This window comes from Musa acuminata, chromosome BXJ2-3 (genome assembly GCF_036884655.1).
Source record: "Musa acuminata AAA Group cultivar baxijiao chromosome BXJ2-3, Cavendish_Baxijiao_AAA, whole genome shotgun sequence".
Lineage (NCBI taxonomy): Eukaryota > Viridiplantae > Streptophyta > Magnoliopsida > Zingiberales > Musaceae > Musa > Musa acuminata.
In genome coordinates, this window is record NC_088340.1 from 38,138,255 (window position 1) to 38,164,274 (window position 26,020).

Here is a 26,020-nt window from a genome sequence, read left to right on the forward strand (position 1 = left end):
GAATCTTTCAAACTGGCATGTGACAACTAGGTGAACGTGACCCGACGGCAGTGGCTTCCTAGTGGCAAATTGGGTTAACAATAGCAAACAATCTTCACAATGGTTCTGCAATTATAAATTATCAGGTTTCACAAACTAACATCTTGTTGTTTATATACACTGCTCTTTGTATGTTCGGCAGAGCTACAACTGGATCTATCCATTTGAATTTGTTCCTTGATCTGAATACCGACCCAAAGGGAACAGATGTACACATTGAAGAATTGCACCCAATTCAACACATTGGATTATCTAAGCCAAGTGAAATTATATCCAGATAGGGAAAAAAAATCCAATCCTCTCCATATTTCCTCTATCCCATTCATTTCCTAGCTGAATTCTTGTTATATTGCCTCTGCCTGATCCTATAAATATTTTCATTTCCCGATGACCCGATTAAAGCACATCATGCACAATATTTATGCTCTCTATATGCCAATTACAACTATTTAGTGCTAATGAAACCACTAGCCAAGGCACACCTTTATTGGTGAGCCAAAAACGACACATGTTTAGCATAACATAGGAAGAAAAATTATGGCACCAGAATTACCTGAGCAACTCCATGCGATCAGAATTCAATCAAGCAAGAATCACCGGATAAGACTTTGTGGCCTGCAGCTGCTTAAAGGACAAAAAAAAGAAAACCATCAGCCCGATAATGGTGTCAATCAATATATTATTTCATCAAATTCTAACTCTGTTGAAATAAAAACTTAACTCAAGCAAAATGACATTGCTTTACACTCTTTATAAACAATCTGCCATCAGACAGTTGCGTTGATATAATGTGTGCAACATTTTCCTGCATAACTTCTACCTGCAAATTAAGCCAATCTGCAAGTTAATAAGTTAGATAACAAGTAACTTGGAAAACATAGAAGTAGATCGATCAGATACATATCCCATCTGTACCGGCTCTTCGGATTCAAAAGGATCAGAACATACATTGAAACTGACAAAAAAAGACCTGCCCCACTAGGAGCCTTTCATCCGCCATGACTGCTGTGATGTTGAGCAATGATACCTATATTCTTCAACATTCTCCTGTATCCCAGTTGCCCTCTAATGTGCAGTTATCCTTTCTGCACATAAAATTAAGATCAACAAAAGATTTGCACACCCATAGAATTAACAGTATACACCCAGAAAAAAGCAAAAAAAACAAACAGATATAAGACAGGTCATGCTTTTAGAAAGTCATGGATACCACACGTGTATTAACTGTACAAAAACTCATTCACAAACTCTTGGACCTAACACTCAAACAAAATCTAATCATACCTCATGGATCACAAAAATCCACGGAACACGTGCTGTTTAATTTAAAATCTGCTATATAAATTACAAGAAATTGGTATCTTGGAAGTGCAAATTGTGAGATGACCTCCTGTGCTTACTCATCTTGGTCCTCGAACAGGCAACTCATCAGACATTCATGTCAGATTGGAGAAACAGTACAAATTGTGAGATGACCTCCTGTGCTTGGCTTGCATGAATAAAATATCTGGTCATGGTGTCTCCTGGATAGGCTGCTCCTATTAGATGACACATTTATAGGCCAACCCATTTCACCCATCTGAATATTTTACCAACTTTGAAAGGCAGCTCATAGTCTCTCGTGACAGCTGGTTCCCTCCTTGCTGCCTCTAGTTCAGACCAAACATACACCCCTCGTTCTTGCCGACTACCAGGAACAGTATTATCGAGAACCACAGCAACAAGAAATGCTATCACCATGTTGAATGAGAACAGCGTGTTTAAGACAAAATTTATCTGAAAGGTATAGAACAATGAAAATGATTAGCACCTCAGACATCATTAATTCTATAAGAGCACATACCCTCATGACTGTCTTTTTTTTATTTTTGAAAATACTCTCATCAGTGTTAAAAAGCATGTTTTGTCCATGAAATACTTTATCTGAATCTGACATGCTGATTTTAGCAGCTTGCATGTCATCATCAACCGACTAACATATTAACAAGGATACATTATAATATGATGTGTATTAGATCTTTGCACCAAGAATTACAGCCATTCCATGCCATTGTTAAGCTGAACTCTATGACCTAACATTATTTGTTACGGACGTCATTCTGTTTAATCCAGAAGAAAAAAAATACTATGCTTGAAAAGAAAAACCTTTCAGAGACATTATATACTTGAAACCTTAAGTATACCAAGACAGTCAAGATATGCAGTAAATTTTCTGCACTTCAAGCTTCAAAAGACCATTAAGATGATCCAGTGTAGTTGCTATGAGATGACATAACATCAAAGTTTCAACCTCGTGTGCTCTCAAAGGACCAACAAAACAAGAAAAGAGTTAGTCAAAGAGGCGAACGACGGGCAAAATGTAGTCGCCGTCCAGAAGGCGCATGGAACAAACAATTGTAAGCAACAAGAACTTAACTAGCCTTGAAAAGACAGCTGTGGTTCCCAACTATAGTAGGGTCCTGAGTTGTCGGAAAGATCCACAGAGCATCATGCTTATACGAATATACAGTTTATGGTCTCCCAAGTTGTAGATTATATATTTCTTGAAATGGTTCAATCAGGTCATAGATTATATATTGTTTGGTTCTTAAAATCCAATCTGGACCTAATGATTGGTCTATGAGAAATTCTAAACTGTACAAGAACGGAACTCCACTTCTCAGGTTTCAGTTGCATGTCAGCTCATTAAGTTCACAGCCAAAACACCAAAAACTTCTTCATAATTATATTGTTGATCTTTATGAGTCACAATGACTACAAAGATCGCCAGAGGCAGGATATATTTTAGTAGAAATTTGTAGATTTCTTGGAGCCCAAACTTGTAAGAAAAGGACCATGGCCTATTTAACGGTCGGCCTATGGAAACTAGGTCTTAACCAGAAAATATTTGGGTTAGGCACATTGGCTTCTAGGCCCTGCTATGACCCAATGGGTCAAAACTTGCTGAACCAAACCTAAATCCGCCAGCAAATCACCATATCTGACATGTTCCAGTTAGGTTTTATAGGTCTATAAAAATCTCTAATTTGCATTTCTTCACTGTTGTCTTCCACCAAAAAAGTTCTGACCAAGTATCAAACTTTCTGGTAACCTCATCACCGTACTATTAACACTTGAAACTTCTTAATCCTATTTCCTGATGCGGGATTCTTGCAACCAACAGCCCCTAAGTTCATACGCTCTGTTTTGGTCCTAGGAATGCTATTAAATAAATATATAAAAATATCTGTGGTCTAACTATTAGTCTGAAAGTCCAGTGCCCAAGTGAACAAGCCCAACACTCACCAACTCTCTTCTGCTTAAGTTCAAAGGTTGCACAATTTTTATGAAAATACAGACATGCCGTAATTCTGAAATATGAAATGATTAATGTTCATTCACCGTGCTACACACACCAATTAAAAATAAACACTAATATGGTGAAAATTATCTTTTCGGATGTAAATTGTGTAAAATAGAAAGTCAGTTATACAATGTAAAGCTGATCCATATTAAGACTCAAGACATACCCCTTTATATCCGGTATGAAAAGGCCCATGTGATGCCACGATATATGGTTGGAAGTAACTTGGCACAGATGAATTTGCATTCGGAACAAGGCCATATTGCTGGAAGTAAGCAGGCACAGATAAGGAAAAAAACAAAGAGAGTCCAACTATGATATTATTTCTGGAGCTTCCTGTCTCACTGTAACGTAGGTTTGACAAGCCCAAAGCAGCAAGCATGGCCCACATAAAGCAAAGAAGACCAGCAACCATGACATCAGGGATAGAAGCAATAAAGCCTCCGACTTTACCTGTTCATAAGAAAAATGAGTTATTACCAATCACAAGAGAAATATAAGAATAAATGCAGGCAAAATACATGAACATCAAGGTGAAAAAAACTAGCGATTAGTATTCTCTAATTTTGTTGGCAAAAAAATTCAGTATATTTAGATGCATAGAAAAGGAAATCATTTTTTTTCCTTACCAACAAAAGATAAAAGTATTAACATTACAGCACCCAGTTCAACTGCTCTGCGACTGCCCATTTTAGTGACAGCAATAGTGTGAACATTTTCTGTAAGAGTTGTCGAACCAACTCCTGTACCCCAAAGACCAGCGAAAATGCTAGAAATGCCTTCCATACCAATACCCCTGCTGAGAACTCCCGCTGTTGGAGGTCTTGATGCTACCAACAAAGATGATGCGTGGTATGTGCCGACCTTGACAAAGAAAAACATATTAGACAAACAAAAAAAGGGAAAACCTTTCTACTTCCACTATTTCAATCTAGTACTTGTTCATGTCATATGACCTTTGTTCTAATATTAGCCCACATTATGGATATCTAATAATTCTTGACCAGCACCTATGGACAGTTAATGATTAATACAGTGTTGGACCTGTTGGTAGCCTCCTGTTCTAAGTACCATGAAATAAAAAAAGAAATGTTCATTCAAAACTTTGACCTCCTTGAATAAAACTTTACACACTTAAGTAAAGAATCTTAAAAGAAAAAAGGTAATGTATGCAAAGCATAAGAAATGAAAAAAATGTTAATGTAGACAGTGTAAATCAAAATCTCAGAAATGTGTGCTTAAGAGCAAGTTGATAACAATATGCTCTAAGTTACAACAAAGGAAAAAAAATTTGTAATATTAAATATTCATTCTAAAAGTTCAACTTCTGAAATACAGGCTTCCATCATAGGATAGAATTATCAGTTAGAAAAAGATAGTGTACCTAAAACAAAAGACATACGCAAATAGCTAATATTGCCGTAAGAAACAAATATTTCATTCATGACAAAAAACTCAATAGTGTAAAGCAAACAAGTAATTTACCGAGTCAACAGTTGCAATAATGGATATTACACACATTACAATGGCCATTTTCCAATTGAAAACAGGAGTGCCCCATTGCAATGGATAAGGAAGTCGAAACCATGGTGAAGATCTTAAGGCATGAGAAGTATCAACACGACAGTGTTTCATCCTTGGCACATGCTTTCTGCAGTATTCTGATAGAGTATTTGATGCAGGAATATGAATATCACAACCTCCGTAGCTATATACACCAGATGCTGTGAGAAGAAATGCAATGGCCCATGTGATTCCCAGACCCAAGGGAACCTGTAAATTGTACATCAATATATTCAACCAGTGATATGTTGCAAAGTCACTTGGTTAACTTTAGCTATGGATGAAAACAATATGATTGAACTGTGATTAAGCTTACCGCATAAATTAAAAATATTCGATGACCAAATATGCGTATCTTCCTAAGATACTGCAACAAAACAGCAAAGGTAGCCAGATGAAAATTCACATAAATAAACCCAAGATGCTTAGGTGCATAATAAGCTGCAAACTAAAAGAATGACAATGCATTAAACTACCAAGATATCAATTTGTCGCTGGAACTCACAAGTGAAAAAACGACAACCAGCAATATCTGCACCATACCAATTTCCAGGCAATTTCCTACTTGAGTAAAGCCATAACTAAAAAAAGAAAGTCCAACTGCTGCAATGGTGGGAGATACAACGACTGGATTGATCAACCTGAAACAAACAATTGGTTGAGTCAAAGATTGAGTCAAAATTACATTATGTGAAGGTCCAAAACAACAGGCAGAGGGGAGGACACAGGAATCCAGCACCATCAAGGTAGTAACAATGAAGCAATACATATAAAATTATATTTGTATCACTAAATCATATAGGAAGACATTGCAGAACATGTTATTACACCAATGACACATTCGGCTGCAGCTATTATGGCTTACTATTGAGCACTAAAATATATATCTGGTCAACCGAGGAGTATGATCAGCTGATTTTTTCTGTTTTAGATGTAATACATGATCAATTGTTTGTGTCTCCAACAAAACAGATATCTCCAAATATAAAATATATATCTAATTTAATCATTGATGTTCGTAGTTCAAATTATTGTTTAGTCCCATGCTATGAGATTTTTCAGAGTTTGAGTAAGCCTCTGGATGGACTTCTAAGCAGCTGAATAGTTACAGAAAAATGAAGCTTCTGGCAAAACAGCTTAACCAGCCTCATCAGCTTTGGCACAGGCTTTCAGCAGAAGCAACTCTACTATACCTTCTTAAAATTACCAGTCAGATCCTCCTGAGTGTGGGAGATGGTTATAAAAATGCCTGTGAAGTCTTATTTCATACAAGAAAACAAACATAACGGAGAAATGAAAGTCACTATAAAAAGACCACTTGGGCAAGCTGTTAAATGCAAGATATGCGATGCAATATTCTGGAAGGTCCAAATAATTACATAGAACATTAGACAACAACTTTTGAGGTGTACTCACAAGAGTAGACTGCACAACATCAGACCGAATAGGATGTACACATACATCAACAGCCAAGTATACAATTTTTTAATATTGCCAATGCTACTAAAAAACATATGTGATAGACCTACTACAAGTAACATTACTATTCAACTTGCAACACAAATCATTCAACCTACACCCCTGGTCAAACTATCATCCTTCTCAATGAAGACTTTTCCCATCAATATAATGCAAACTGTAAAGTGTAACTCAAAGAGAAGGGTTCAATAGGATATTTAAAAAATTTTGCACACAACTGGAAATTTTGAATAATCTGTTAACATGTTATAAAATCCTTAAAAAGGATATCATTGAAACAATTAAAAGGAATAGTTGGCAGGAGGAAAATTTGACTTCTTTACATGGTTTAAACTCATACAACAAATGAGAAATCCATCAAATAGGCTAGAGAAAAAGGGTATTGGATATTTTTGCAATAATGAGCAATGCTCATCCCAAGGACATAGATCTCCAAGAGCAGATATAACACCAAATCATGTTTATGTTCATATTAAAACATAAATATCAGATGGTAACACCAAATTACATGTACGGTCAAATTAGACAAACAATGTCAAATTCCCAGTCAAGCGGCAACTAGCAAGAAGCTTCTTCGCAGCAGGCTGCATCATGCTCCCCTAACCCTCCCTGACTTGCTTTGTGATGTTCAGCATAACTAATCATCTAAATTTTGCTTACTCCATTTTATTATAATTTCTAATGAGTGGGTCAGCAAGCAATGTGGCCATATCGCTTTAGGCCATAAGAAATCCTATTACATGTCATCTTTGGATTGAAGAAACATTTTTTAGTATTCATATTTATCTGAGCTTTTTTCCTATTAACTCGCCCTAACAAGTAAATCTTTATCTGCACCACTTCAATTCTATGATATTCAATTAATCATTTCCAGTTTCACAAAATGATTTTGACTAGGAGTAACTGATAATAAAAAATCAGGCTGACTTCCATGATAGTTTGTATGGCATCAAATATCTTCTCTGTGTTGCTAATACTCACTCATTAACTCTTTACCCATTCCTGCTGTCATGAACTGTTTGTGCAAGTCAGTGATGCATGAAGACTCATCCGCTAAACTGTTCGTCTTTTTTATTTTCATAATTATCCATCTTAAATTTGAATTTTCTAGTAATTTTCATAGTCATCATCTTAGAATGAAATCCTAGTCTCCTACATTGTCTTTAAGAGAAAGGAATTGTAATCCAAATATTGGAATTAGATCAACTGTTCATCCATCTCCAGAAGTTGGACAAACCAATTTTCCAATCCACGAGAAGTCAGGCGTACAACTCGCCAATCCGGTCGACCGAAAACATGACAATGAAGAAGGACCTGGCTTATCCACCGACCAAGTCAGGCATACCTTTCTGAGACAGCAATCATAACCATGCTCATCAAACATATTTTGCATTCGTTTTTAAAATTTTATTATTTCATTAAACTGAATTCCATGCTCTTATTAAAGTTGAAAAGAGCCTAATACAATTTTGCAAGTGCATGATCACTAAAACAATCAAGAAATGAAAATGAATTAGCATGGTGTCCACCAAAGTTTTTAAGTAACTTGTAAAAAAATTAATGAATATCTAACTATCCATATGCAACACCAATCAAGCTAAGCAAAGAAATATTTTATGGATAGCTTAGATCATGAAAAACAGAAAGAACACACCTTAAAAGCAATGACATCATTCCAGTATACCCCATTATAGCTTGAAATGCAGAAGATATTATTAAAGCTCCCTGTAGCTCCTTCATAATATGCTTAAAATTCTGCAAAAGATAGAATCTTTTTTAAGTTAAAAAAAGATTATATAATTCGTATCAAAATCATAAGAACCAAAATAAAGATAATATAGAAAAGCTTACTTTATTTATAATTCAATCTTGCGAAAGAGTTAAACTATGCTGGACTACATAAGCATTCAGCTAACATGGTTGCTGGATCCTTGTCTATGCTTAATAAGGTGTGTGCTTTCACCTAACTCACTTGCAATTAGTCAAGTACATAGTATACAAGTGATAATGATATATGATATTAGGCTTTTTGCCTAGTTACTTTAGTCTCTCTGGCAGTAATATTGCATCCATTGCATTAAACAAGAATTCAGTTTGACATTATGAATGAGAAATAGAAGGTTATGTTCCTGGGTGCACATAGAGAAACATACATTCTCATTAAGACCTTGAAAGTCTGGTGAGTTTATTATTGCTAAGGCTGGAGCCAGATACACAAAAGAAGGACCCTGTATTAGTGGTAGCCTGGTTCCAAAGAATGTGTGCAACAATGTTGTCACACCTGAGATGAAGAACACAGTCGACACCACAGCTGAAATATCTTCCTGCAAATCATTCATAAACTATAAGAACCTGAAATTTACAGAAAATGGAAAAGAAGAATATCATCAGGGAAGACGAAGTCTCACATGAGTGCCACCCATTGCTGGAACTATAACCAGTGGTATAAGAATCAAGGAACCCATTATTGACAGATACTGTTGAATACCATAAAAGAATATGGGCACTGGAAAATTTAAAGCATGCATAACAATAACATTAAGTTCTCATAGTAGAGCGATCAAAAAGATCAATCTTGAGAAGGGGTAAAACAATCATTCCTCACCGAGACCGGGACTATCCCTCAGCTCATACTTGATATGAACCCGTCTCAACGAAAAGCCCCCCTCTTCCTCCTCTAGCTGAGGCAGCGTGGCTGTCTCCTGCTCCCTTCGTTGCCTCAATGGCTGGTCAGACCGTACTGCCTGTCCATTGGGCCCCAAACCTGCATTTTTGTTTCCACCATCGGAATCCCTCCTGCTCCTCGCCGTCTGATCAGCCGGCAACGGGGCTGCTCCACCTCCTCCTACTCCTCCTCCGGCCATGTTGTCAGGCTCCCCATTGGCAGCGGCGGCCGCGACAGGAGGCGACGGAAGGGCACTGGCTGCGTGGCGCCTACGCCCCGCCTCCAGATCCAGGTCCGATCCCGGCTCTTTGGGCTTCGGTAGCGCAATCTGGCCGGAGTTACTCGCGTTGGATTCCCCGGAGACCCTTCCCTTGAACCCGGTCCTCTTCGCCCAGGATAGCGGCGCCGGAGCCGGAGCAGGAGCCCCCGCGGCCGTCCCCGCTTCTGCAGCCGGAGGCCAAGGCCCGGGCCGGGCCCGCCGCTGCGGCGGCCGGTTGTCCGCCATTGGCAGCCGCCTCGATCTCTCCCTCTCTTCCCTAGGGTTTCCCACTTCAACCTCTCCTCCTCCTCGATCTCCAAGGAAACTAAGTTAGGGTTTAGAGCGGAGAGAAAGAGAGAGAGAGAGCGGAGAGAGCGAGAGAGAGAGAGAGAGGAAGGCGAGAAAGAAGAGCGTCGCTGCGTGAGAGAGGCAGTAGAGGAAGGGAGAGGGGAGTGAAGTGGGGGGGAAACGTAAAGAAAGTGACAACTAAAGAGCGGGGGAAACGACGCTCAGAAACCAACGGGTTCCCATTGAGGCTTTTCAAACTCGTCCCCTGGATGACGTCATGGAGACCAAAATGAGAGCGAAGACGCCATCAGCGGCGCGAGTCTTCGACCGTCCCAGTCTCGGCTAGAGCAAGTCATGTGGGACCCTCCTGTGAACCACGAATTCATCCAATCACAATGCAGGTAGACGTCCGAAGATGTCCCAAACCTACTACACTGGTTTCTTAATATTTTCAATGATTTTATGGTTAATATAAATCCAAATGATCATTAAGAGTGGTAAACTACAATTTTTGACCTTTAATTTACACCTTTTTTGGGGGGTGAAAGGGAGCCTTCCACATTCCTTTCTATGCAATAATCTCACGCCCTCTTCACAATGGGAATTATTTTGGTAACTATTTCATTCATTTATTTCTTCTTAAGAACATACATTCTTTCTAAAAGTTGGAAGAAATTATACACCCTCATTCTGTCCTCATTAGCCTTTTTAATCCTCTGTTTTCAATTGTAATCCAATGCTAAACCAATGAAAGTGTAAACCTCATTAATATAAAACATAATTAACCAAACGTCATTTATGATCTTGTGATTTCTTGATTGATCCAAAATTGAATCCATTAATCATCAAAATTAAGTTCCTATGAGAGGCTGCAACAAATCTTGGATTGGTTTTGTCATCTGCAATGAATCTTTTAGAGTTTATGTTGTGGCATTCATTGTTTCCTGTGTGTCATCTTTTTTGGCTGTAAATATCAGTTTGCATACAAACTCCACTGATCTTTTAACTCGTGATTTTAACACTTGAAAAAAAATCCTACTGCATTTCAATGAAAAATGTTGGCCTCATCAATTGCTAGCTGAAAAAGATTTGCTGGGGTAGAGCCAAAAATCTATCTTCACATAAATTAGAAAGGTTTGGGAACCCAAATCTTTCTCAGCTGTCCTTTGAAAGGAATTACACATTGGATCAGTCTCTCTAAGATGCTTCATGTTTGCAATGCTACAAGTTGGTGAAGGTTTCTTTCTCTCTACAGAACACCTTCCTCCTTGTGTGCAGAGTAACTTTGATTCCATGAAGAAATGGCTCTACATTAAGCATGTAATGAATCATCGTAGAGCTGCCATAATATACACATTTGGCCACCAGGCCATGCTTCAACAGGTGAAATCCTGCTCAGCTTTTACTGGTAGTCTTATGCTGAGTCTTCTTCCCAACCTTCATTGATGTCTTCTTCTGTGCATGGCTTGCTGCCAAGTGCAGTCTTGGACTAAGAGGCTTGGGTGCCCTTGTTTGTCGGTCAATCCCTCTCAAGCAGACAAATCCTGTAGGTAATATATGATAATTTAGAGCAATGTTTGAATTTGAAAAACAAACTTCTACACATCAAAATTTTAAAAGACAAATACTTAACTCAGCCAAAATCAGAAACATTATATATTGTTATGCGATCTTGTGGTTCACATATCTCAGATTAATTTGTTCAATTATATGAGACAATAGCTAATTTTTCTTTCTTTTGGCTTGAAATGGTTGTAGAAACCTGTGCTTTTAGTGTATGGATTACACTATTCTGTCAATTGTTTACATGTTTTCATTCCTTTTGCGGTCCTAAATAGAGAAATTATGATTGCCAAGGAATAACATTTCAATTTAGTTCTTGACGTGTGTGCGACCTACTTCAGTACCAGTAGACAACAACTCGGAAATTAAGGGCTGAAAGACCACCTGAAACTTATAGGAATTCTTTTCATGTACCTGGTATATGTAAATGGCTGACAAATCAAGTGCGAACATGTGCTCTTAATGAGTTTAGGTGCATACTCAGATTAGCTGTACATCTTTATCTTTTTTGACAAAAGCAAGAGGGAAGCACTCAACCTACCAGAAAGCAGTAGATCCTTTGAAATTGCAAAAAGCGATTATTCACATGAATTTATCTCAGATGAGAAAAACTACAGTGGCTGGACATGATTCATTGCAAGTTATCTCTGATCATGGTGTTCAAAGATTTGCATTAAGAAAATCCTTTACCAAGTCAATTCATAGTGTAGCAGATTGTTCAATTAGTTACATGTTTAGATCTTGAATATTTCAAAGAATAGGCAAATCATGCATTATTCATGATTTTGTCAGCCAAGCAATATATTATCGCAAGAGCTCCATCCTACTCAGGTTATAAGATGACCAAAATAAATAATTCTTATTGTAAGTAGAAGATATCATGAGGTTAAAATGAAGAGAATTTTTTGCAATGTTTTGATTGTGTACCTCTCCAAAAGCAGAATCGAATCTCATCTGTTGTTAGACCTGAAATTTTAATTCCTTCTCAGGATCTTATCTAAGAATTTATTGTACATTCATGAACTAAGCATGAATCTTGTTACCTCTGAATATTGTTGGAATACTGGTGCCAAAATAAACAGTCCGCCTGGGCAGGTTCCATAGCAATCTCCTCGGAACAACCAATGGACTATGGCTAGACTGATGATCTGCAAATACCTGAACAAAATATGTTTTACGTCATCCTAATAATTATAAAACAATACAAGAATGAATTCATCATTAAGATACTAGAAAGTAACAATAACAACTAATGTTTTTACTTACTTCATTAACTTGGAAGTAAGTGCCATTCAGCGGAAAGCTTCCTCTATTTGCAGTTCGACATGGTATCTGTTCATGGTATATTTTGAATAGTAACAAATGCATGAGATTACTCCTCGAGAGACTTATTCTATTTCTATCTACAAAAAATCTTATATGTTTTCCTTCTTGTGGACAAGTGTATTACTCAGCAACTTGAACAAAACCATCCTTTGTCCACTAATAGAGGAAGCATAACTAATTCAAAGCAACAACTACAGTTACATTGCAAGTTGAATTTGTATATGTTACCAGAAGAGTTCCTCTAACTGTTTGAGTTTGTTCCTCTCGTCTACAACTGCATGCAAAGCATGTCATATCATTGCATATTCTACCCATTTCTTGAGAATTGCAGCATGTTTCTGGTGGTTCAGTTGATTGTGCGGTTTCACCTTTTGTTGAGCATTCATGATGAAGAGTCTGTTAATCATAATTTACAAGAATAATGATATCAAAATTCAAGACAGTTGCTTGCCTGGAGCCCAGATGCCGAGGAGGTAAGGACATGGATCATCATACTCTCTTGGCTCTAGCTGCATCACATTCAGGAGAATGAATAATGAATTCCACTATAGAATTTAAACAAGGAGCTGATGTAATATCAAAAGAAATTTACCCCTTCCAGTAGAGGGTGTGCATCTGGAAGCTCATAGCTGTATCAAGCAAAATGATCACAGAATTAGTTTAAAGAAGACTACTGGATTCACTATTTTCTTGCTATTGAAGTTATGGAATCACTTACACTAGATGCTCTGTTCGGAGACGCTTCACATTTTTAAGCTTAGGCATGGGAATTGAAGCAGCTTCATTGGTGATAGCAACTAAAGCCTTCTCAATCTCACCTTCTTGAAGCTCCATATTTTCTAGCATATAATTCTGCAAGTTCTGTGTGAACTCTTCCAAATTCAAATTTATGGTAGGAATTTCACAGGGATCTTCATAAAATACTTCTTCTATCTCATTTTCTAAAGTTCCCTGGAATTCATGTTCAGGTGATGGTGGCTCTTCAATTATAGGTTCATTAGTGCTTCTAATACCCCGTAAGAAGCAGCTCTCCTCAATTTGGCTTAATGGCATTGGATCAAATATGGTTGTTTGATGAGTTTCAGATGCATTAGGCACTGTCGATTTCACTAATCTTCTTTCCTCTGGTCCTGGAAGTGCAAGTCTTGCACTAAATAAGGCAATGATGTTAGAGATTTATCTTCAGAGCACATGCCAACGTCATATAGTTTTATGCAGAGTACTACTACCTGACAATTAAAAGTGTTTGGGCAACAATATTATGCTGAATCTCAGAGATAAAAAATATAATTCAATGATTTACTTTTTGACTAATTTCCATGTTATGTAAATGCCAGAAACCAATAAGCATATGACTGTGTATTGTGTAAGTCATCAGTTTAGTACAATACTTATCATTCAGTTAGCTTTGTCACCGGGGTCCAGTAACCCAATTATGTCAGCTGGTACATACAACAAGCATATAGAATACACTATTGTCTTGTAATTAATTCTTTCTGAAGATTTTATGAATGTATAGTCTCGAAAAAGATTGGATCGTCCATAAGCATTTGAAGAAGTTCATATACTGTGTTGTATGATATCTATCAAACACTACTGTGCAAAAAATATTATGTACAGCCAAGTAGTTCGTCTTTTACACTAGTACATGCAATTGTTCTGAATATGAAATCCATGCAATTGTGCAAAAAATATTATGTACAGGCAAAATATCCATGCAATTGTTCTGAAATCCATGCAATTGTCCAAGAAATCCATGCAATTCGTCTTTTACACTAGTACATGCAATTGTGCAAAAAATATTATGTACAGGCAAGTAGTTCGTCTTTTACACTAGGACACTAGTACATGCAATATGAAATCCATATTGTTCTGAATATTAGAAAGTTACCTAGCAAATGCACTAGCAAAGTGCCTGCAATCTCCTCTCATTGGGCATGCATTACAATTTGGTTTGCTTTTGGTGCAAAACACCTGTATATTAAACAACACAACTGAATTTAGTTTTTTTTTTTTAAGAAATCTATTTCATGTGTATTCGTATTTGTTGTTAAATTATGTGCATACCTTTCCAAAAGTTATCATTTGATAATGCAGCTCATACCTGTAGAACTTCCAATTTTGTTATGATTTACGAGAAAGCTGGTAATATAAACAAACTATAGAAGTTCCATAGAGCTTCAACATCCTAAATATGATAACAAATTGAAAATAAGATTTTTGGATCAGGTTCTAGAAATTACAATGTCCGCTGATCAAGTGTGCATAGCCGTGGCCATAGATACTTTTGAATCGTCTCCAAGACTGGATAGCTTGGATAAAAGATACGAATAAAAAATTAGGTCTAATTGTCATGTGAAGCTCTGATATTTAACTCAAGTTCATGAGTATAAAGAAGCAACAATTAACAATAAGTGAAGTCATTTACAGATCCAGAAGATGCAGTTGAAGGGACTCCGGGAGTGGCTGCAATGGCACCCACCCGAGCCTCACACATATGCGCCCAACATTGGTGTCAACCTGGTCACCAGATGCACCATAAACATAATCTTTTTTTGACATAAAACTTGTGAGAAGGGTTCTTTATGAGGAATGACTCACAGGAAAAGCATGTTGATGAAGTGTCAAAAGCCTAACGCACTCTACACTCTTTAGTCCTAATCCTCTTATGCTCAGAAGGTAGTCCCTGCAACATTAAAGCAATAAAAGTTATGTTGAATCATCATTCATGCATGAGCAGAGTCTCGGTTCTCCACATTTGTATCCCTAGGTCCTATTTCAGCATTGTTTCCAGTAATGTCACAACCTCCATGTTCCCTCAAAAGAATGGGAGAACACCTTAAGTCATCTGGTCTAAGTCAAGCTAGTCTAACTTAAGCATCACTTTCAGTAATGCAAGTACAAACTATAGTAAGGATTCATTGATTCTACAATTCTGTACTATGTTTGTGCAGCATAGCATAGTTCTTAAATCATCACATATCTTCACTAACATTTACACCTAGATTATTCAGATCAAACAAATCAAATTACACAGAAATTGCAAGTTTGGATGGATTACTAAAATAACAAGCATATCTTAATTTTTAACTTATCAAACAGAAAAAAAAATTGAAAAGGCCTAACAAAATTACGACTCTTACTTTGCTTTGTCTGGTGGAACATTCCTTAACCACTCAAGGTCAAGGCTTCCATGATCTTTAAGTAGACGGTTTAGGAAATCCTGCACCAAGGATTGGCAGTAATCAAGATGTTAGAAAGTAAAGTATGATTAAAATGTTCCATATTCAAAACATTTAGTAATTCATAGTTATTTTTTAATCAAAAAAATGTTATTAAGGAAGGCTACGTAACTTTCTTTTAATGTTATGGGGAGTGTTGTGTGCTGAATCACTCGTCGATAACAATCTTATAAATAAAGTTATGAAGTACGGCTGCTTGTGTGCGTGCATTTCTCATCAGCATCACCTTGGTTGTCCAACCCTTTATCTCAAGCATGACTTGAAGTTCATAAGATTCAAAATAACTTATTTACCATTTACAGTTTCATACAATTAGTTGCAAGTAAAATTTTAACAATGAAAATTAATGTGGATTTTCTTATCAAGGTAATCTTAAGCATAAAAGTTCAGAAATTTAAACAGAGTTAACAGATAGAGAGATCGATCTTGTTGGCATTATTGACCACCAAAGACAAAAGAGAACTACTAAGTTCAACAGTGACCAGTGAGATAGGTGTTAGCTGTTGCTGTTAAATTATCCATTGATAGCCCAGATATAGCACTGGATACAGAAAAAAGATAGATGGTAGCAATTATTGTTGTACCTTGATTCTCTGTGCCAGCACATTGTTCATTCCTCTTTCTCGAATGGTTTCTGAAATTTCCCTTATGTCTGAACACCTTACAGCATCCCAATCCAGTGAGTCCATCCTGTCTTTGCTTCTCTCTGACATATAACCATTGTGGCGTACCTCCTTCCGCAAACTATCCCAGTCAAAAGTCTTTGCCTTCTGAGACTCAGCCTTGGTCTTCTTTACTCTTGGTGTACCTTTTAATTTTTCAGTTGGAAACTCTAGCAGACCAAAAGCTTGAACTTTTGAATCAGGTTCAACTGCTTTAGTAACCATTGAATTGCCCTTTCCATCATCACAGGAGTTTGAAAATGATTCCTGGGGCTGGCAGTGTTGCTTTTGAGCCAAAAATTCAACTTCGTGTTGGCTATTTACCACTTGGAAATATTGCTTCATTTCACCTTGCTGAAGTATTGTTGTAATTTCATCTGCATTTGAAAAAACAAGTGATTTAGAAGTTTGTTTGATTGCAGATGGACATGTATCATGTGACACAGTCACATTATACATCGATGATGATCGTTGTCGACTTTCAGAATCAGTTTCCATGGACGAATCCTTGAAGCTTCTTTGAACTAATTTGTTGTGTGTGTTGTTGCTGCCTGGATCAGAACTCAGCAAACTGGAAATGCTTTTCATTTTGATCACATCAGCATTCTCGATGTTGTCTGAATCAGAGGATTCAGATGCAACAATTGGCACACATGAGGAAAAATTTCGTGAACAATTAACTTGATAATTAGATGTGCTACTAATTTCTTGACAAGGATCTCCATGACTGTTTAATCCATCAACTATTCCTCTTTCCTCTTCAGACTCTTGATCGAGCGCACCACACTTCTCTGATAACATATTCCCATCATTATCCTGGTTGCAAATTTCCTGCACAACATTTACTCCTGAAATCTGTATATGCCCCTGACAGGAGGCATAAATGTGTGAGCCGCTGACCACACTGCCATTTAAACCTATATCCAGAAGTTCATGGGGGGTTAATCCCACAAAACTTGTGTCATGATTAGTGCAGTTCAAAGAGCCAACAGAAGAAGACACAGAGGTTTGGGATGATACTGCATCATCTAGGGACCTTTTAGCTTCTGATTCTGAATTTTCTGCTATTGGTGTGGATATCTCTATTCTGCCATTTGGTGCTTCAAGACTCACTTCAACCTCTCTTCCTTGCGCATGCACAATTTGACCAAAAAAATTGTCCAAGTCATCACCTTTAACATTAATCCTTGTTGATTCATTAGCCTTGTCCATCTTGTTCACTTCCACATCTCCAATGTGGCAGACGAACAAAGAATCAATGTCATCAGTGAATGGGATGCTTCCATATTCTTCTGTCAGTGTGCTCATCCTGTTTTCTACATTATCTGTCCTTGACTTAAAAGGAAACTTTGCAGCAAGAGCCATAAAGGCAGAGCTAAGAAATCAAGATTATTTTGTTAGAAAACAAGCAATGCTAACAATATAGATTTCGATTATGTAAGCTACATCTATCTGACATCTTTTTGAACGCTGAAAAAGCCGGACTGTTACCTCAATCTTACCTTGAAAGATGGTCTGATACATTCTGTGTGAGAAATACTCCTATCACGGAGTCCAAAACTGATCCCTTCCATGGAGAGAAATGCCTATCCCCTGGAAGCAAAGCCATTTCTCATAAGAAACTATGTAACTTATCGATGTGACTTTCTAGCTGTAGCTACCTTCAAAAGAGAAGAGAATATTCCAGCTGCAGCTGTCTAATGGCATACATACATATTTTTGCATTCATACACAAAAGCACAAGTGCAAATTATTGGTTCTTCATTTGAGCATCATAAATTTGCCCATTTAACCTTTTATTTTTCATGAAGTTCTACCTCTTGAATTATTGTGCTGAATTCTTTATTTCTTAAAGCAGCTAATGATGTTTTATGGTTTCATAATCAAATCACATTGAAGAAAAGGCACTACTACAATTTCCAATGTGAATATATCAATACATATGAAATGTGAGTTTATGCCATTTACTTCAACAGTGTAAGTTAATCTATCTACAAAAACAAATATCAAAATTTTGGATAAGATACTCGTGTTGTCACAAGATCTACTTAGCACATGCAATCCGAATGACTTGCTGCAACTCACAATTATCTAAGTGCATGATATTGCATTATGAGAACATACTCCATCATATAAATGTTTTTGATAAATGACAACTGGAGTGCAGAAGAAGCATTTATGTGCAACTTCTTAGTTGGTCTTCTGATATAATTCCATGAACGTCTTCACATTGGTATAATTTATCTACTCACCAAAGAAGCTGCAAGAGATTGTGGTGCACTCATACTTCCCTTTAGCTGAAAATAGTCTTGCCAAAGTAAGAACTTATTATTCTTTAAAGGTATCATCATCAAGGTTTGCCGTACCGGACTGTACCACCCGGTATGGGCGGTATGTACCGGTCCGACAGGCCAGCGGTACGCGGACCGTCCCGTACCGTATCGAGACTGTAGCAGTGTACAGTAGTACTATAGCAGTGTACAGTAGCACTGTAGCATTGTACAGTGCTCGGTACACCTGGGTGTACCGAGCGGTATACCGTACCGTACTGGTACCGAGCCTGGGTCGAAACGTCGGTACGGCGAACCTTATTCATCATATCTAAACTAAGTTGCATGATAAGTGATTTAACTTCAAATTTTTTAAGTTCAACTAGCTCATACATTGTGGTTATCTGCTTTTGCTTTTCAGCTAGTTTGTGCAGAAGGTCAACAGGTGTAACATTTGATATGAATATGAATGTTTACATGTATTGAAAGCAGTACCTTGGATAAGACGCATGCGTGCAATAAATGAATCTGCACGACCACAGAAAACTTGCCTTTGTTCCCCCCACCGCACTTCTCTATCCATATCTGGTCCTTCTGCATCACTAACCATCTTTCCCATTAAAAGCTTCCAGACTCTGTTTGTCTCCCCATCGAGATCAACCTTGGCCCTGGGGCGTTTTCTCTTGATTTCACTATAGGTCTCTGTATATGGAACCATCATGCTGCTATCATAACTTACAAGAGAGTATTGTGGTTCAGCTTCAACAGCCATACAATTATCTGTTTGATTGGTATAAGGGACTATTGCTTGAGACATCTGGTTGGTGCCGAATGGTTCTAGAATGTTGCTCCTACGTCGGCATTCTTGAACGGGAATGATATGAAGATGAAGAAAATCAAAGTTTTGTAGATCTTCTGATGTTGAAGTTAATCCAACAGGTTCATGAAAATGGACAAGTTCATCTTCGTGATCCATAGTTGAGATTGCCTTAAGATGAGCTCGTTTCCTTTGTGTTCGCTTCCCTGTTCTCATTGTTACATGAGCATCTGCAAACAAGGATCCCATGCATGCCTGATGTCGGCTTTCAGGGGTTTCTAAGGAATAGTCACAACCTGCAGTTGTCACATTGCGGACCAACTTATGGGCTCGAATCGGTATCTTTGATCTCTTCTTTGTTGCCCTTTTGGTTTGACCAAATGACAACATGAAATCTGGAGATTGTGATACAGTAGTTGGTATCAATTTTTGTTCATCTGCAGAGCTAAACAATTTGAAGTCACGTCGTGCCATCTGACCAAATTGTCCATCATGCCCTGTGCCAGTTCTCCTCCTTTTACATTCCTGGGGAAATCGTGGAATATTGCTGAACCGTGGCTGTATAAGGTGAGTATCACTTGAAGTTGGATATGCACTATAATTACTCTCAACTTGTTTATAATCCACCTCATCTTGCATCAAAGTCATGTCTGAATCACCATCTGGCTTTAATTGAAATTTGACATTTTGCAAATTCGATACTCCGACAAAGTTGGAGTCATCTGTACTATTTGCATTGCCAGATTTTCTAGCCAGATACTTCCAGTTTTTCTTCAACAATTCTCTTCTGGAAGGTCGATGAAGTGGAGATGGATCTTCTGGCAGTCTTATGGACTCCTCCAGCACTTGATTAATGGAACGATTTAGATCAAATGCAATGCCTGTTCCTGAATTCTCCACCTCAACTTCCAGTCCCTCTCCAAGTTGCACATTCAACTTAGCTCTGCAGCAGGTGGCACTGTCAGTGGAACATCTCCCCCTTGCTTGAGATGCTGATTTAGTGAAAGCATGCTCTAGGTACTCATCTACCGGTTGGCTTTCAGATGCAAAATCCAATTTCCGCCTGATAAATTTGGTTTCATTGTCAGTTCGTTGGTTGGCAGATTTTGATACTGTGCCTGAGGTTTCACCAGTATCTCTTGGCGTATCAGAAGGTGTGTTTGGGCAATTCGAGCTTCTATTCTTGCGCATATAACTCCTCTTACCAGTTTGGCCTTCTCTTTTTTTCCCAACCCGCTGTGGAGTAACTGGTTTTTTTGAGGTCAAGAGCCCATCTTTGAGGACCTTTGGCCTGTGTCTTTTCCTTGTTCCCTTCTTCTTTGTAGTGCTGCTGAGTTCTCTTCCTTGGCTTATCCTCTCCTCGTCCTGTTCAATGTCCAACTGACTCTTAACAGAAGAAACTGAAGCATGTGTAGGCAGCTTAACCCCCAGTTCTTGAGAGGAAGTGCCTTTCTTGAAGGAACTCTGTTCAGATTGATCCCCTCCCTGTGAGTTCCCATTCCTGATTAAATCCACATCAACAGGAGTGATCACCTCCCGAATGTTATCTTCGATTTCCTTTCCCTTATCTGGAGTTGCAGATGCTACTAGCTTTGAGGAATCATGGTGAACAGTGGTATAACACTGAGTTTCACCAGCTTCTTTCCTTCTTCCCCTGATCAGCTCCTCGACTTCCTTGTGCATCTGCATGGAATCATTTGTTTTGTTGCCCTTAGCTGGAGTAACAGGGGCTACTAGAACAGGCATTGCCTTAGTATTGCTCGTGCATGCAGCTTCCTCTGGGGTAAATCTAAGATTTGGACAAAACCCGACAAAAGTCCTATCTGCCAAGTTACATGCAGACCGATCGGTTCTTGTTCAAGTAAGCAAGAACTTAATTCAACAAGAACAAGGTAACTACTGAAGAAAATAACTTATTTACCGAGAAGATGACTGTCACCGTGACAAATGCTTCCACTCAGCAGTAGCTTCCCATTTGACAGAGCAAGAGGCTGATCGTTCCACGCAAAAGATGCTATGTTCTGCATTCCAGTTGGATTAGTGAGTACCAGGACATTCTCAAAATGTATCGGAGAAAACCCTGGCGTTGGATTCAACAATATGGTCTGGTGCGATCCAACATTGTGATTTTGAACCTCGTTTGGAGGAGAGGAGGTTGCCGTCTCGGAAAAATTGAGGTCTCGAGGACCGGTTGTGGGACTTTTCTCAGGGGTGATAGGCATTGCTGGAGTGGCAAGAACCCAGGCACTCTGCTTCTCCAAAGCCTCCTGCTGCTGAAGCTTCGCCCCCATTGTTTCCATCGCAGATGTCGAATTTGTAGAGAAAGAGGTAAAGGTAGGGGTAAAATCAGAGTTTTTCGATCCTTCTGGAGAGGGCTTTCAAGATCGATCGTTGTTGCCTCGCCACAACTTCTCTGACTAGGGGAACAATTTCTGGAAGAGAACTAGGCGTGACAGCTAAGAACAATCTGAGCACATCTGCTTAAAGGAAGTCTCGGTTATCTAAAGAAACAAAATGCGAAAGAAACACTAACACAATACCTTTCTCTGAAGCCAAAAGCCCTCATTTATCTCCATAAGCTGCTAAAAACACACAACTCTAGAATCTAGTAGAAGAAAAAAGAGTAGGGTCGCATACCGAACTCTAGAATAATGAGATAAAAAACCGACCTAAAAATATTATCCACCGCGTAGAGCAGGAGAGAGAATCTGAGGAGAATAAAAAGAGGAGAGATCGACACTTTTTCTTCTTTCACACTTTTCCTTCTTTTCAAGTGCCGCACGCACTTCTTATCAAGAATTAACAGTTCTTAACAGAGAGGAGAGATGGAATCTATCAAGATAATGAGTTGTTGAGATAGAATGAGTTGTTGAAAAACTATGCAAAGATTTTGAGAATCGAGAAATAAAATACAGAGAGAACTGACGCTGTTGGAGAGGGATGGGAAGTACGCGCGTTACCGTTATTAACGTCGGTTGGTTTGTTATGTTTTTGTTACTGGTGCGGTCCATAGACCTCCCGACTTATTTTTCCTTCCGTCGGATCCATAAGTAAATTTTATAACATCGTCAAATATTTATTATGATATTTAGAGCCTATTTCAAACAAGTTATATTTTGATGATAGAAATTCATTCATACAAAAAATTTATGTACATAAGATAAAAAATATTATCAATACATCATACGAGAAAACTATTAAGAAAAATTATAATTTATATTTTTTTTAATTTTACATAGAATCCTTATATTAGTCAACCATTTAATTGAGCTATCTAAATTAGGTTCATAGATTTGCATCAACCATTGACCCAATTAGACTCAATAAAATTAAAATTGATCAAAATAAAAAATAATCAAAATTGAACTTTCTCTGAATTCACTTAATTTATCGAATCTAAATCCAATAAAGTACTCAAAATATAATAGTAATTAAGTTGAATTAAAATATTTGATTAAAATAAATCAAATTAATCAATTTTATAGTTGAGGACAATAATTTTAAATTTTAAAAGAATAAAACTATATATTTTGAAATGATGTTTAATGAAAAAATTTTATTTTTAAAGGATAAAACTATCGAGATAAATTAAAATTAAATAAATTTCTAAGAGTAAAACTATAATTTTAATAAGAAACCCTAAATGGGCCACTGCACTAGGCGTGACTATGTCGTGTGCAGTCACTACCTGTAATTTTAATAGGGATAGAAAAGATACACTTTATGATTATTAACGTCGGGACACTTGGCACGTGTTTCATAGACCTTTGAACTAATTTTTATTCAGACATACTTATGTGCCAATGATACCCTGACCTGTGTCACTCGCCTATGAGGATGGACCGACAAGCAGACCCTACAACATCAATAAATATTTCTTGTGGTACTTTGGATAATATTGATCTCCATAATATCTCAAACAAATTAGATTTCGATGGTCGAAAGTTATACTTGCAAAAAGTTTATGTAGCTAATTAAATAATATTAAAATAAATTAAATTTAAACTTATTAAAATATTATAAATTTATTGGTTATAATTTTTTATTCATCGATATAAAAGTTGGTGTTGTTGCAATGAAAATTATTTTAATAGATTCAAAATAAAAAAAATTTCTCTATTCATCTCACTAATAATACTTTTGTCAAAAGTAAAAATTGATATGGTTGAGATGGAAATATTAATATAAATTAAGTTCATGATTTTAAAATATTAAAGAATATTATTTTTGTTTGTCCAAGTGGTTATGCAAAAGTTAATATCATTAAGATATAAATATCAAAATAGAATTGATATAATAATATTAAAATATTAATAAATCATATCTTTAGCATGCTTTTCTATCTTAGTGTGCAATTGTTGCTTGTAATTTTAGGAGGGATAGGAAGGACACATAGTTATTAATATCGACCTAATTCTAATTCCTGTATGCTCAATAAATCTTCCAACTTATTTTTACTTAGGTATGCGTTGACAGTACCCTCATCTATATCATTGCCCGTGAGATGAGACCCACAAATAAATCCTATGACATTAGATTTTTTTTGTGACACTTTGGGTGGCATTGACCTCCATAGTATCTCAAACATGTTTGATTTTGATAATCGTAATTCATTCGTGTTAAAATTTTATGTTGTTAAGATAAAAATATATAAAAATAAATTTAATTTAAAATTATTAAAATATTATAAAATTATTTTTATAATTTTTTATTTATCAATATAAAAGTTAGTATTGTTGAGATAAAATTTATTATAATAGATTCGAAACAAAAAAAAATTTCTCTATTCATCTCATAATAACACTTTTGTTGAAAGTAAAATTGGTATAGTTGAGATGAAAATAATAAAATAAATTTAGTTCATAATTTAAATATTAAAATATATTATCTTTATATGTCCAAGTGGTATACTTGAGTTAAAATTAGTCCATACAAAATTAATATCAATGATACACAAATATCAAAATAGAATTGATCTAATAATATTAAAATATTAAAAAAAATCTTTAGTATGTTTATGGTAGCTATTTGTGCAAAGATATTATCACTAAGATAAAAAGTATTAAAATAGATTTTGTCCGATAATTTTATATATTAAAGAAAAATCTCATCTAATATAACATCCCTTGAATGGTTTGACTAGACGTGAATTTTATTCTGATTTGATTATGTTTATTATTAAGCTATGAATATATAATATATATATAAGTGAATTAAATAATTTAATAATGATTAAATGGTGTTTATTCTTAAAAATATTATGAATGTCTAGCTCTAATATGATACGCTTGATTAACATTTAACTAAATTTGTCTGAACAAAAAAATCATTAATTTTTAATTATTATAAATTTATATAATTTAATATCATTGTAATGAATTTACCTATTTAGATTCATAAAATTATATAGATGTAGAAAGTGTAAGCATAAAAATCATCCTTATGTTATTATGTGAAAAATCATAATATCAAAATCTGAAATCAAATAACAATATATTTAAATTTATGATGCATACTTTTTAATGCTACTCCAAAAACTCTTGTCTAATATGCAAGCACACTATCGTTTACTATATATATGAAATATATAGTAATTTATGATGCATAAAATTAAACTCGCCTTCTCCTCTCTTTTTATATTTTATAGGCCACTATGAACAATGGATTTAGGGATAAAACGAAGATGAGAGAAAATCTATAATCTCTTATTCACTAGTTTGGTGACTAAGTGGAGATGAGTAGTAGCCAAAAAATTATAAGTCTTTATTACTTTAATGTTAATTCTTTCAACACATATACTATTTAAATAGAGGAAGCCAAAACCCTCTTCTTTTATCTCCAAAAATTGTACTTTGCTGCTACTACAAACATAGAATAGAACTTGGGTGCAAATAAATAGTAAAATCGATAAAAGGATTCAAATATTGAACAAAATATCAAATAAAGTAAAAAATACGAACGATAACAAAATGGAGATTAAAAATGATATTGAGAAGGATTACACATCGACCTCTAGAAGAAGTCGCTTGTGTCATCGCTCCAACAATGGAGATTAAAAATGACATTGAGATAACTGTAATAACAGAGGAATGAGAGGGGAGAGAGAACCCGAGAAATAAGAAAGGATGAGAGATCCATGTTATCTGACTCCCTTTTTCCTTTCTTGTAATCGTCGAGCGCACTTCTTATCAAGAATCAATAGTTCCTTTTAACATAAGGAGAGGAAAGAGCGAGAGAGATAGAATCTATCAAGAGAAAAAGAAGTTATGCAATTGTTGAGATAGAATGAGAAATAAAGCAAAAATTTTGAGAGTCGAGAAATCTAAGTCATAGATAGAGATAAGAATAATGTACAAGTACACTTCATAGCATCAATAGACATTTCTCATGGTACTTTGAGCGATATTGACCTTTATCTCAAACAAGAAAGATTTTTATAGTTGAAAGACATTTGTGCAAAAAGTTTATGCGGTTAAGATTAAAAAATATTAAAATAAAATTTAA

General features: G+C 36.4%; 2 protein-coding genes across 3 annotated transcripts; both read right to left on the bottom strand.

The window, feature by feature from the left end:
* Positions 1-748: 748 nt before the first annotated feature.
* LOC103979068 (nucleobase-ascorbate transporter 12-like) lies at positions 749-9,803 on the bottom strand. Of its 2 annotated transcripts, XR_010485411.1 has the most exons (12): positions 9,030-9,803; positions 8,833-8,930; positions 8,578-8,748; positions 8,079-8,179; positions 5,451-5,586; positions 5,262-5,312; positions 4,868-5,155; positions 4,012-4,246; positions 3,549-3,835; positions 1,324-1,815; positions 988-1,124; positions 749-859 (listed from the first exon to the last, which is right to left on the bottom strand). XR_010485411.1 is itself a non-coding variant. In XM_009395091.3 (10 exons), exons 1-10 carry the CDS (start codon positions 9,592-9,594, stop codon positions 1,594-1,596), a joined length of 2,154 nt encoding a protein of 717 aa, XP_009393366.2. In that variant the 5' UTR covers positions 9,595-9,803; the 3' UTR covers positions 1,256-1,593. The 2 variants fall into 2 exon arrangements, 1 of the variants encoding a protein (XP_009393366.2); XM_009395091.3 differs by lacking the exons at positions 749-859; positions 988-1,124 and having other exon boundaries at positions 1,256-1,815.
* Positions 9,804-10,734: 931 nt separating this feature from the next.
* Positions 10,735-22,346, bottom strand: LOC103979571 (protein ROS1C-like). The gene is made up of 18 exons (XM_065100553.1): positions 21,438-22,346; positions 19,195-21,339; positions 17,932-18,022; positions 16,352-17,804; positions 15,669-15,748; positions 15,127-15,211; positions 14,954-15,045; positions 14,769-14,837; positions 14,593-14,629; positions 14,417-14,499; positions 13,244-13,675; positions 13,118-13,154; positions 12,977-13,034; positions 12,754-12,893; positions 12,466-12,531; positions 12,243-12,357; positions 12,127-12,165; positions 10,735-11,180 (listed from the first exon to the last, which is right to left on the bottom strand). The coding sequence occupies exons 1-18, from the start codon at positions 21,814-21,816 to the stop codon at positions 11,032-11,034; spliced, it is 5,550 nt and encodes a 1,849-aa protein (XP_064956625.1). The 5' UTR covers positions 21,817-22,346; the 3' UTR covers positions 10,735-11,031.
* Positions 22,347-26,020: the final 3,674 nt, after the last annotated feature.

What these genes read in the sequence shown, in the direction of transcription:
- LOC103979571 (XM_065100553.1), bottom strand. Translation starts at nt 21,816, where the DNA reads ATGGAAACAATGGGGGCGAAGCTTCAGCAGCAGGAGGCTTTGGAGAAG. An exon ending in GTATCAGACCATCTTTCAAG is followed by an intron (nt 17,805 to 17,931) that starts GTAAGATTGAGG and finishes TTGATTTCTTAG; the next exon opens with CTCTGCCTTTATGGCTCTTG. An exon ending in AAATGATAACTTTTGGAAAG is followed by an intron (nt 14,500 to 14,592) that starts GTATGCACATAA and finishes TTTAATATACAG; the next exon opens with GTGTTTTGCACCAAAAGCAA.
- LOC103979068 (XM_009395091.3), bottom strand. Translation starts at nt 9,594, where the DNA reads ATGGCGGACAACCGGCCGCCGCAGCGGCGGGCCCGGCCCGGGCCTTGG. An exon ending in GAGGGATAGTCCCGGTCTCG is followed by an intron (nt 8,931 to 9,029) that starts GTGAGGAATGAT and finishes TAAATTTTCCAG; the next exon opens with TGCCCATATTCTTTTATGGT. An exon ending in TTATTGCAACTGTTGACTCG is followed by an intron (nt 4,247 to 4,867) that starts GTAAATTACTTG and finishes TTCTTTGTCAAG; the next exon opens with GTCGGCACATACCACGCATC.